Source organism: Poecilia mexicana, unplaced genomic scaffold, assembly GCF_051168715.1.
Source record: "Poecilia mexicana isolate PSO_F unplaced genomic scaffold, ASM5116871v1 scaffold_6, whole genome shotgun sequence".
Taxonomy (NCBI): Eukaryota; Metazoa; Chordata; class Actinopteri; order Cyprinodontiformes; family Poeciliidae; genus Poecilia; species Poecilia mexicana.
Window position 1 is genome coordinate 31,308,332 of NW_028263375.1, and position 13,837 is coordinate 31,322,168.

Consider the following 13,837-nt stretch of genomic DNA (forward strand, 5'->3'; position numbering starts at 1 on the left):
AGATTCTGTGAAAGAGCTGGTGATTTGTGAAACCTTCATTTGTGAAGGGATAACAAATGATTTTTAGTTTTCAGTAAAACATTTCTGAAGCCTTGTCTTGCTCTATTGAACTTGAATTGTTCCGTCCCAGGAGCTGCATGTATGTATTTTTTTTACCTTTGACTGATGACTTTCAGTTCATGAACTCAGCTTGGTTGGGTCTTTTCCACATCCGAACTCAATTTGACTCAAAAAATGAAAATGGGAGCTAATAAACATTTCACTACCTCAGACACATGAATGTTATTCTCATTTAAAAAAAAAAATTGCATTCGAGAAAGCGTTTCAGAAGAGAAACAATTCCTGACAAAGGAAAACAGCTACAGTTTCAGACACACATGAGAGGACAGGAAATGGAAACTCCACAGTCTGATTCTGCAGGATCCAGCTGTCACCCCGTGACTCACGCACAGTAGCAGAACCTCATGGAGCCGCTGGCTCCGCTCACCTCCACCGGGCCCGGCGCTGCGACGTGCAGCTTTGTGTCTGGGAAGCGTCATCTCTGCCTCAGCACAGCTGCTTTTTACACTCTCAGCCTGAAGCTGTTTGAAATTATTCAACATGACTTTCAACACGCTGCTTTTCAAGCCTCCAGAGTTGACTGTGCTCAATTACGAAGGCAATGAAAAAGTGTTTAATGCATATAAAACTTCACCCGGTTCATAAGTCCAAACAAAACTAGACTTGGTTTGAAGTTCACATGAACACATCTGTTCATGTGAGGGTCATGCAAAAATGTCACTCTGATAGTTTTGTCTTCTTTGTGTTTTCGTTTGTTTTCTGACAACAAAGGAATATAAATCTCAATCAATCAATCAAGTTTATTTCTATATTGCTTCTCCGCAACAAGGCAGTTCAGTGCTAAAAAATATAAAAACATCAATACATCACACAAGTGTTTCCATTAAAAATAAGCACAAATCTTTGTCTATGTTCTTCTGAAGTTGAAAAACATAATATTATAGTTGCAGTGTTTCCATTAAATAAGAAATTAAATTGAAATCACACATGAATATGTCCGTTTGTCATTAAAACAAATGGTAGTTACATGAGATATGTTCATAATTCAATCATTAATCAGCAAAAATACACCATCATCTTCTGACCACTTCCTGACGTCGTCTTTGTCGTTTCAGCCAGTAGTGACATCCAGTCATTGATTGCGTGACTTGTGTGATGTGAACACAGAAGTTTCCATTTCAGTTTTATAAAATGCACCTATTTCAATAAGGCCACAAAAAAACACTTTATCTTAGCAAAAAAGAAGTTTCTATCGAAAAATGTCAGTTTTTTCAAAATTGCCGTGTTTACACTCAGCAAATGTATTTTCCACATTTCAATTTGTGCATTTCTACAGTTCATTTAAACATTACATTTTGTCAAGTGCAATCATTAAAATCATTGTTACACAGCAAACATGTTGGTGAATGTTCCTGTTGTTACGGTTCAGGTGCCTTTCAGCCTTGACTTAAAGCAGCTTTGCAGTTTTCTGGATGCTTGATCCAGATTTGTGGCACATAGAAGCTGAAGGTAAAACTTGCAGATGTCCAACATGCCTTTGGCTGCTCTAGTGCTGTGCAAGCAAAGTTTTTTATATAACTACTGGAAATGACAAGGAGCAATAATAGTGATCATAACCGTAACCCTAACCACTGCTTACTGGCTACTGTTGTCGATTTTTATGCCTGGAGGCAAAGGTTTTATTGCTGCTGCTGATTTCACTGTCTTAAAGGAAAAACACAAAATGAAGCTCTAAAAATAAGTAAATAAACATGTATGTTTTGAGACTCACTCTAAGGAAGCAGAACAAAGCAGAAGGACAAGTCCAAAGATATTTTCTGTAACTTTCTCTGCAGCATTTCTCTCTATCCTCACAATGACGGCATGGCTGACTGAAGCGCCTTCTGTTAGAGCAGAAAGTGTTTCCTGGTTCACGCGGCGCGGGAAGGTGTGCTGCTGTTTGCCAAAGGGAGACGGTTTGAGGACACGCAGTGCCTTGTAATGATGCTATCTGTCATCCTGACGCACACGCCGCTGCAGGTTCAGTCAGGAGATAATAACATGCTCCGAAAACACACATGCATGCACACACACACACACACTCTTCAAATAAGAGTTCCATCTCAACTCTTTGTGATGGAATATCCTTTTTTTGTTGCCCTCACACACACAGAGAGAGAGAGAGCCCACCCTTGCTGTCTCGCGTTTCAGTTTCCCTTTCTCTGGTTGTTGACCTGTGTTCAGGTCAGCGGTTGATGGGTCTCAGGGGGGCTTAAGCTTCATTACACACCAACAATGAGGGCAAGCTGAAGTTAAAAGCTCCAAAATCAGGTTTATAATCCCAAGAACTCCGATGATCCCTCTCCAGATGTTGTCATCGGTGCGTCTTTAATCGATTAACGGCGAGCCTCTCCAGTGGAACTGACGGACAACAGCAGGCACTCGGCGCCGGACCTGGAAACTTCCGGGTGGGAACAAACCGTCTGATCGCGCCAAGGCTAAACACTGAAGCGGCTCGCTCTGGATAAGAGCTGAACGGAGCCAGCAGCCGATATTGCTCTAAAAATACACAAACCCAAACGCTACAATTGGTTTCTGTACGTTATAATTAGCACATCTCTGTGACGTGGCAGCAGTGTTGTGTTCAAGACCACCTAACCCGAGACCAAGACAAGACCAAGACCAGAGTGTATCAAGACCGAGACAAGACCAAGACTTTTGGGGTCCGAGACCAAGTCAAGACCAAGACCGAAGGGAGTCGAGACCGAGTCAAGACCAAGACCAGCGGCCCGCGCTACATGACACAATAAAATGTAAAATATGATCGAAATTGCTTCTCAAAATAATCTGAAAGATCCATATTCCCATAAAACACCTAGATATTAAATACTTAATACATTTTACCAATATTAAATATTCCATTTATATGCTAAAAAGTGTGATGGTCTCGTGCCATCCCTAAAAACATAACGCCCTGGGCATTTGCCCATATTGCTCATATAAGAAGCCACCACTGTCTGCACCATTAAACATAGCAATTGAGGCAATGCCCTGACGGTAAATAACGCTCAACCATGAACACTGACCAAGGAGCAACAAGCAAGAAGTAACCAAACAGAAGGCGCTCATCGTGACTGTTTTCACTCTCTATCCCAGTACATGAAGCCAGGTAGTCTGACACCATGGCAGACATTACAGCTGCCACTTTGAACAAAAACAACCAAAGAGCAATGTGCATGCTCTGCGTGCTCTTTCGTTCTTGTGTTTTAGTTATTTGTTAATTTAAATATTAACGTACATAATTAAATGATGCAGTGTACACAGAGCATTACTAGAACAAAGAACGGGTGTTCTGTCAGATCAGCATACGTTGTCAGATAGTCGTACGCTTAGCTCAGATATGCATATGCTGTCATTACCATATGATTTTATTTAATCAGCAACATAGAATCATGACGTAGATCATTATTAACAGTTATTCACAGTTGTATGGCATCCAGCTGCAGCCAGACCTGCTTTAAACACTTTGAAACCACGACAACGCATGTATATCCATCTAGTTATCACATTATGTCATATTATAAACAATTTAATTACTTATTTTCGTCATAACTTGTTGCGTATACTGACAACTACACTGACGGTCGGACTTAATGCGCATGCGCTGGCATGGTACTCACTGCATGTATGCTATTCTGGCAGCATATGGCTATCTAATAGAACACCGGCTACATCTGTCAGACACGTCATTACCATAAGATTTCATTTAATCAACAACATAGAATCATGACGTAGATCGTCATACACTTTGTTATTAACTGTGTATGGCATCCTGACTTAGCGGCTAAGTGAGTTTTACACGGGCCTGTGTTGTAGTTGACTCCAGCTGCAGCCAGACCTGCTTTAAATACACTTTGAAACCATGACAACACATGTATATCTATATAGTTATCATTGAAAACAATTTAATGACTTAAGTTCATCATAACTTGCTGCGTATGGTGAACTGACAACTCCTCTGACGGTCGGATTTCTTAATGTTTAATGCATGTATGCTATCCTGACAGCGTATGGCTATCTGATAGAACAACGGCTCTCAGTGACACTCCAGTCCTATCTAATAAGTAAAGAGCCGTGGAGAAGAATCGACTGTTTCTGAATGTCACCTCACTATATTGCAGACTTTTGGACATAGCGTTGTCCCATATATGCGACAAGTCAGTCAACACCTCCGCACAATAATTCAGGCAGTGAGTGATAACATTTTTCATCACAATGCTTATGTGTCTCTGTACAGCTAGCTTTGATAACATCACGTTAACGGAGCTTACCTTCTTTGAGCTACTTTTCTAAGTGACGAAAAAAGTTAGACGTTGTCCCCACCGTCTGTGAAAGCGAAGCGCTGCTGAGTTAGCTGTGGCCATCGGATTTCTTACTATTTATGCAGCGCTATTATATTACTGACGATTAGACAAACATTTTCTGCCGCTGAGAGGAAACCACTGCGCATGTCCTGGAGCGCCGCGCGCGAGTGAAAGGTGGGGAGGGGAGGGGGGAGTAACAGAAACACGTAGTTGCTTGGATTTTAATCGGTGCGTTTTGCATCCACTGAAAACAAAGATGTTAACAAATAAAGTGGACAGTATGCTGCACGTTTAGTGATATTTTCACAGTTGCGGTCTTGACTGGTCTTGAAATAAAATGCCGAGTCCTCAGCGCCCGAGACCGAGACAAGACCGAGACCAAATGCGGTCGAGTCCGAGACGAGACCGAGACCATCAAAAAATGGTCTTAAGACCGGTCTTAAGACCAAGACCAACTTCGAGTACCACAACACTGCGTGGCAGAATCCATCGTTTTTAACTGCGTAGAGTTTATGTACAGTTGTTCAGATTCCAGCGCATGAACTCATGGTTTGGCTTGTTTGAGAGTTTTTTTTAGAGCATACAAAGCTCCCAGAGTCATTTGATCATTTATTGGCATCCAGTAAAATGTTACCTGTCTACGAAAGAGAAACTAATTACTTTGAGTCACTGACTACAGTAATCACTCGTCTTAAGCATGCGGCGACAGTGGAGAGCAACCACTTGGTTTTAGCAAGGAGAAACCTTCAGCAAGACCAGGATCAGTGTGTTTCATATTATACTGTCACAACATGGTGATCATTTTAACAAATATATAAAAACATTTTTTAAATAAAAGTTCCATAACCTCTTACCTCAAGTGCAGAACTGCTTTAACTGGGATTATATATATATATATATATATATATATATATATATATATATATATATATATATATATATATATATATATATATATATATATATAAATGAAGTGCCAGTTCACACCAACTTTTGTAAACTTTGTAAAATCCACCGTAATCCACCACTTTACCCCTAACCTGGGTCATGTGTAACCAGCGTATATGAAACATGAGAACAGTTTCACTTTTATCTTATTCCAACCTGTGTCACTCATGTAGTAATGCCTTTAATGGTTGAAACTGTACCTGCAGTAAAAGCATGTTAAATTTACACCCTGATAGTCAGGGTTCACTTCACTTTCAAGTTAGATTCAGTTCACTCTCAAAAAAAACAAAAAAAAAACAACAAAGCTCTGCAACAGTTTTCTATTTTCCCTTTAAATTGGACCGAAACGTCAAAAGGGACATCAAGCTGTAACCTAAAATGAGTCTGTCATTACTAATGATTTAGGAAGAGATGGTGTCCCACCGGGCCTCAGCTGTCGCTTGTTAAATTCCATCCAGTCAACAGGATGAGTTAGAGCTCAGCCTGGGAAGTGACAGTATGAGTGTCTTATTGTCTCAACCCCTGGAAGTGGATGTTTGACAAATGGACATCCCAGAGGTAGCAAAGCGGTTAATGTGTTCACCAACCTGACCTGAAGGGCCTGGAGTCAGGCTAATGAACCAAGAGCTTGTAGAAGCTTCAGCAGATTTAGGTAAGGCACAAAATGCTAGTTAGCTTGATATCTGCTCCTCAGATCTGTGCTAAAGCCTGGCGTTACCTTGCCTCAGCTTTCGCACAAGCATGAATGAGACGTGTGCCACCATCTGTTATGAAAAACCGGCACAACTCAAAGCCATAAAAAAAGATAAACCTATATACAGTGGTGGAGAAAGTACTCAAAAAATGTACTTAAGTAAAAGTACAAATACACAGGCAAAAATGTATTCAAGTAAAAGTCAAAGTACCACATTAACATTTTACTTAAGTAAAAGTAAAAAAGTACTGGCTTTTAAAAATACTTAAGTATTAAAAGTAAAAGTACTTGCTGAATACATAACCTAATCGCTAATATCATTAAGTATGCCGATAGTATTTAATTTGAATACATCATAAATGTGCCATTTTAATAAACAATGTCACAGATTAAACATGTTCTTATTGTGTGTATTCTCTGTAAGAGTTTAGACTTAGTACTTCCCACCACTGCCTATATATTATATCTACATAATATAATATATAGGCAGTGGGAAAGTGAACGGGAAAGTGAACCTTTCCCGTTGCCGCGGCAGGGCAGCAGGGCCTCACTAATACAGATATCTGGGTTTGAACAGGAGCTTCGGCCATGGCCAGGCACCTGTCGCGTCAACTCATGTATCGGTTTGTGTCGTGTCAGGCTCGTCTTCCTTTCTTTTCCCAGCAGACTAAATCCTCCCAGCTGACACCTGAATACCACATGAATCTCCTTTCCTTTCCCATACCCCCCGACCCCCACCCAAACACACGCACACACACACACAGGGCTTGACAAAAGAGCAGGAACCAAAACAAGGTGAATGAGTAACTTTTTTTTTTCAAACCTCCTAAGTTGCAGAAAGTGTTTGCAGATTTGAGGAACCTGAATTCATTAGAGGAAATGAAGACAAGTCATTGTCAGGGCCGGCACAGGCCTTTTTGGGGCCTAAGCAGATTCTCATTTGGGCCCCCAGACCCCATACCAACATGTCAACACCAGATTCTCTTTCATTCCTAAGATACTCTATGAGTGTAACATACCTACTATCATTAGCATCATTCACAATAAGCTTACATTATACCAGCATTATTATGGATGTTTATTTTAACCTTTCAGAATTACCAAAATGAAAAAAAGAATTGGATTTTGAACGCTACTGCTGGTGTTCTGACTAAAATCAGGAAGATGGAGCACATCAACCACTTCTACATTCCTTCCACTGACAGAAGAGGCTTTAAAATACTGTTCAAAAATCACTGAATGACTTACAGATCTGCTGCTGTTGTATCAACCTTCCAGGCCTCTCAGGTCTTCTGGTTCTGGTTCTGGTTCTGCTCTGCTTCCCCAGAACCAGAACCAAATATGGAGAAGCAGCATTCAGCTTATATGCACCACAAATCTGGAACAAACTTCAAATCATCCAAAACAATGACGCAACTCTTAACCCACGTGTTTAGAGTTGCTTCAGAACACTGACCAACATATCTGATGTGTAATGATGGCATTTGAAAAGTCATTTTCTCTGGTTTGGTTTGCTGAATGGTGTGTTCTAAGACTGTATTTTCATATTTTTATGATTGATTGATTGAGATGCAAAGTGGTATTTTGACTTTTGAGACTCTGAAATCTCCATGTTTTTCCTTTCAGAATTTCTGAGATTAATCTCAAAATGTCTTAGAAAATGTTTAACTTTTCAAACTCAGAAATTGTCCATGTTCTTTCTGAGACTAATCTCAAAATTCCTGAGTTTTTCTTTGGAGGATGTTTGCGACTCTTTTCTTTCTATCTACAATGGCCCCAACACGCCGTTGTACATAGCTGATTGTTCACTGCAGCAGATAGTGAAGCGATCTGAGGAGGTCATGGAAACATCCTTACTGTCTGTCAAACATCTGTTGTCAGAATCATCACAGCCTCCAAGTAAAGTTTTCACTCTGCTGCCGTCAGGTGAACAGCGTCATGACGTCAAAAGCAAAACAACTTGACGGCTTTTCGCCTCGGGCCGCTAAAAGGCTGAGCTGCTGTTCGCATTATGTCCGGTTATCTCCGCGTTTTCTGTCCTAACAATCTGCTATAGACCCGTCCATTCATATGTAATGACAAATGAAACATCATCAAAATAAGGAAGTGTGAAATCCAGAACAATCTACAGTAAAGGAAACCAGGCAGACCCAAGGAGCTGATCACACAGCAGGAAACAGAGTCAAAGTTATAAATCACTCTAGATTTGACAAATGCTTTTGTTGCAACTCTTGGGCTTTTTTTCTTTTTTGCTAATGATCCTTCAGGGGTCGGCAGAGATTCGGGGATGGCTGCTTCTCTCATCACCCCCACAGTTAAGCTCTGGTCCGGCTAGCCGCTCCCGCTCAGCCAGCCAACGATTGTATTTACAGCTGCTCCCAGCCTCGTCTGCCTATCGGAGCAGACAGCGACTGAACAATGAAAATGACTGAGGTTTCCTCTAATTCACTGGGTATTTTTCCTTTCTGCTGCCCCTGTGGGGAGGCGACGCGGAGCGGGCTGGCGGTGGCCCGCCGTACCGTACGGCCCTGTTTGTTACTCTGCTGGTCTGAGTCGGGTTTACTGGACTGTTTTGGTTCCTGCTTGTGCTGCCCCTTACACACATAAACACAGCCAATTTTTATGCCTGCGTGGTTTCAGCCTGTTTGTGCGCGTCCATCTGGACTACCATGGCTCACTCCGCGTGTCAGAGGTTTCAGCCACACAGGAAGTGCTGCTGCTGTCAGTGGCGCTCTGCGGGGAGGAAGAAAACAGACCCGAGTGTTCAAAGTGAGATTTTACCCAGTTCGCAAAGTACTTTTGAGTTCCACTTTGAAGACTCCAGCTTTTACAAATATGACTTTGTTTATGTTTCTCCTTTGTAAAGAATAGTTTTATTTTCACAAAATAATTAAGGACATTCGAAATATAATTTTAAGGTCTGCTGGAGATTTTTCTGGAGATTGTTCAGAGGATAGACAGCAGCTGTGTTTCCATTGCGCATTTTGACACTTCCAAAATAAATTAGATTAATGGAAACACAAAAAAATTCTTGTTTTTCAATAAAACCTTTTGGCACTGGGCTCATTTGACCGTATCCAAATTGGTTCTTCTTGTAAAAGTGGAAACACTTTTTTCACACCACAAGACTCTTGATCATGTGACAAGAGTCACATGATCAACAACTAGGTTGCCACTGGCACAAAATACAAAGAAGACAACAGGAAGTAGTTGGAGGATGATGTTTCTAATGACTTTTTTTCACTCAACTTTAATGACTATGGGAAAAAAACTTTATCAGGTGGGATTTCAGTTGTGTTTCTTTTATTTAATGAAAACACTGCACGAGTCCCAGAAAGGAGACTGATGATGAAAGAAGACATGGAGTTATTTGGAGTGAAGGTAGAGGATGGAGAGGACAGCATGGAATAAAGATAGACGATTTGTCAAAAGAGAAGAAGAAGACAAATTGTAAGCAAATATAAGCCATTATTGCGTAAAAACTACCTTCCTGCCTGGTTTAATCAGTCGTTTGTTCTACACTTTGCTTTGTTCAGAGTCTGGAGCCTCTACTATTGAGAAACAATGACTTTCTGTTGAAATTTGAAACGGTTGGATCTGATTTTAGCCAAATGTTTTGCCATATATAATGCAGCAGTACAGTACAGTAGGAATTTTCCAGAAGTTGCCTACCTGTGCTGTAAACAACCAAGCCAACTCCAACTTTAGTCGCTCAATGTTAGACCAATAAAAGTTGGAATGACTTTGTTGACTTTGCCAGACTACGACCGTATAAAGGCAGACCACGATTCAAAAACAACTCCTGCTTCTGTTCCCCCGTCGGCCCGCTTGAAACTCAACCAGAGAAATCAAACTCAATGGGAGGAATTCCACATGGAGCACTGAAGGGAGATGACAATCCAGTGGAATTGTATATAAAGCTATTGGGTAAATTCACCTATATTGGGGGGGAAAATGCCACAACAATCATTATAAAGAATAAACCCAATTATGGAGATTTTCATCAAAATAATTAAAATATATCTTCTTGTTTTGAAACAAGTAACTTTTGGACATCAATCAACCGAGTACAGGTGTCATTGCTTGTGGTCAAAGGTTAAAGGAAGTACATCGATCTCAACATTGTTTCTTTGTTTTAACCTCTCATGCATGTGGGTTACTGACTGCTGTAAGCATTTTACTCTAGAACCCAGAAGGTAAACATGTTGCCTCCAGCAGAGCAAATATAAACACTGATCTTTCAGCACGCACACACACCAGCATGCTTTCTCCTGGCTGCACATGTGTGTATCTGAAGGATTTGTGTCCTGACGGTAACAGTAACCCATGTTTACACTGTGTGACTGAATTACTACAGTCGTCATGGAAGCCTGTCCACCCCCTAAACTGATAGGAAGGCATAGGATGGAGGTAGTGTAAGCTCTACTACTGCTACAGTTGAGCAACGGCTTGCTTAAGAGACCTGACATTGAAAAACTGGAGCAGAAAAAAAGACACTAATGACTAAAATGGCTTTTATGTGGAACTGTAATATGTTTATTTTCTCAGGACTGGCCAGTAGAGATAAGGACATTTAAAAAAGAAAAAAAATACAAAAAACAAAATTAATCATTCACTTCTTGATGCAAAATTACAGTGCCACTAAGAAACCAACTGTTAGTGGGTAATTTATCTGTAATGATTTCCTTAGTTTTGGGAGATTGTTGATCGACTTACACGTGAATCCAATCTTATCCTCAGCAATCATTACCTCATTGCTGAGGTAATAATTTCTGAATCATTACCTCAGCAATGATTCAAAAATTAGCCACTGTCCTCTTCAGTTTTCTCCTGAGAGATATTTGACTAGCAGACTGGCCCACCAGGTCATTTCAGAAAAAAAAAAAAAATCATCATTGACCGAAATTGGAATCTGCAGGTCAGGCGTTTTAAAGATCTGTAATCAGTGATCAGCCAGAAAACTGCAATCAGTGCAGCAATACCAAATATTGTTACGAAGAAGAGGATTTAGCAGCTGAATTGTTGAACAGCATTCTTCAGCAACACAATTTAGACATAATTTGAACACTTCTGAATATAAAGCTGCGGCAGTCCTGCCACTAAACAGCTACACAGCAACCAGTTGCAACTAGTTTTCCAAAGTTTTTATTACAAGAATAAAGTCATAGCATTTGCAAAGTAATGATGCAATATTACCAGAAGGAAGTCGTACAATTATGAGAACAAAGATGTTTTAAGAAGAGCAACATTTGGATAGAGTTGTTAATGTCTCATGTGATCAGCTCATCTTTCTTTCCAGAAGTTACAAAATCCTGTCACTGACAATTTGATGTTCACATCATTAAAAATATTTTATTCTCGTCTTATTACGACTTTGCGTTCTGGTAATATTATGGCTTTATTCTTGGATAATTTCAAAGTTATTATTTTTCTTATATTATTTTATTTTTGTATTACTTTTTTCTCTTAATATTATTATTTCATTCTCATAATTACGATTTTATTCTCGCACAACTTTCTTCTCGTGATATTTCAACACTCTTGTACAACGTATGTGTGACTGTTTAATTTTTTAATTGTGCTGTTTTAGAGGAAGGGAAGACTTTTGATAAAATGTTAAAAACCCCGTCAGTCATTGAACTGTCATGATACATTCGTTGACTAGAATCTGTTCTGCTTTTTGAGTTTTCCATCCTAATTGAATGAAACACATGAAAATGAATGCATCATCACCAAAACATTCTGCTTCCCATCCCGTAACATGTCTGTTTCTCAGATGGAGGCCCGTATGTGGACAAAAACTGTCAAGCCAGTATGAGATAAAACGCTCAGGCAGCAGCCGTTGCCTTGTGTAATGTGTTTGGTGCAAAAAAAAAGTTGCCAAACTGAGAACACAGACATCGTTTTTTGGGGGGGTTTTGTCCTTTCTAGCATTTCTGTTTGTTTACCATTGCTGTGTGTGTTCTCTTCAGAGCTGTGTGTATGGTGAAAACCGGACCTCCATCCAGTGCACCACGCCTTCCCTGGCTAAGCTACCCCTGCAGCCGCCGGTGGTCACCAAGGTGGCGTTTGTCTTGGATGGCTACTTGACAGACCAGAAGGATCTGATCTATGTGGAGGACCCCCTGTTCCAGGACCCCAAACTGACATCCAAGGACAACAAGAGTATCGTGGAGCTCAAAGTGAGGGTGCTTACATAGTTTTTTTTTTCTTTCTGATTTTTAAACGTGTGCTGTCCGGCGGTGTGGCACTCAGAATTGTTGTTGGAGTGTTGAGGTCAGGCTGGACAGATTTACTTTCATGAGTGGAGCATTATAGCATTATATACTCCCTTGATAAAACGTTTTTAGAATTTTCTTTGGGTTTATTTCAAATGTAATGGACACGGAGATGCAAAAGAAAGGAGAAAAGAAAGGTTAACAGGAAAGAGGAGAAAAAGAGACGAGTGTAGAGAGAACACAAGTCAACAAGTCACGTTTGATATTTATGTTTGGTTCATTATGTTCAGTAAATAGGCGACTTCTGAATGTACATGTTTGCCTTGGAGTTTATTTTGGGGGGTTCAAGTTACAAGTTTGTGGTTGTAAAGTCTTAAGACGTGAAAATGTTTTGTGAGACCTCCTAAGAACAACTTCTTCAGCAAACTGGAGAACAGCCGAGATCGGTTACAGAACAGTAAACCTCGGCGAGGTTCTTGTTTTACATCCCTTTGAGAGAAACAGGTGCAAAACTAGAAATACCGCTGAAAATTTTATGGATGTCGAGTAAAAGAAAATCTTGGATTTATGAGCCGTGGCGAATTTCAAAAGCAGATGCACATGCTGCCCACCGTGACCAATGCCAACACTACCAAGAGTTCGCAGAATGGGTTGTTTGACTGTCCAGAGTCAGGAGCCAGGTTGAAGTTCACACACACACACCTACACACACACACACACACACACACAGGTCACTGCCCTGTACCTCACAGTCCTTACACACTTTCACACGTCCACAGGCCAGGTCAAGCTGGGAAGGAAACAATACAGAAAGAAAAACAGGAAGTGGAGTCTGTTTCCCATCGCTTGGCCCCGCCCCATCACTCCTCCGCGGCCGTAGATCTGGTTGTGTGTTGTCCGGCCACTCGCATTGTTCTGGCTGAGGTCAAACCTCTTGATATATTAACGCCGCTTTTCAAACAGGCCACCGCCGCAGTCCCCAGACCCCATTTTAGCAACACAATGAAATACATTTTTCTCCACTTTTTTTCTTTTTTGTCTGCAGCCCAACAGTTTGTGGCAGCTGTGCTGAGTCTCTCACATAGAACCCACACTGTTCTGTTTTTTTTTTTTTTTTTTTTGGTCCTCTCCTTCTTTCCTTCTTTCCCAGACGTGACCTTGGTCCCCATACTAAACCCACCAGTCTAGCATGTATCCCCTCCTCACCCCATAGGGGGGCATATCTTCTCACCCAGAGGGAGGGGCTGCTTGAGGGGGGATGGTAGAAGTCAATGCACCGCAACAAGCCGCATTAACCAGCATCTGATAAATCTGCCCTCTGGTGTAAAGGCCTCATTAGGTGCCATCTGATAACGCCAGCCTCAAAATTTTATCAAACAGTCACACAAAACAGCATTTACCTGTGACTGATAGTTCTGCGCTTGCATGCCAACACATGAAAAACCCAAGGTGTTGGTCTTGGCTCAGAACCAGTCTGTTATCGCTGCCGATCTGCATGCGGGAGCCTCAGGAAACTCACTTCTAATTATAATCCTGACAGTTTATTTTCAGGGACTGTTATCACTGTGACACTT

The 13,837-nt window shown here is 40.9% G+C and overlaps 1 protein-coding gene across 1 annotated transcript in view; it reads left to right on the forward strand.

The window, feature by feature from the left end:
• Positions 1–13,837, forward strand: part of met (MET proto-oncogene, receptor tyrosine kinase) — an 89,269-nt gene that overhangs the window by 48,087 nt on the left and 27,345 nt on the right. Inside the window, exon 11 of the mRNA XM_015008371.2 lies at positions 12,018–12,227. Coding sequence (XP_014863857.1) covers positions 12,018–12,227 — 210 coding nt within the window. The remainder of the gene's footprint in view (positions 1–12,017; positions 12,228–13,837) is intronic.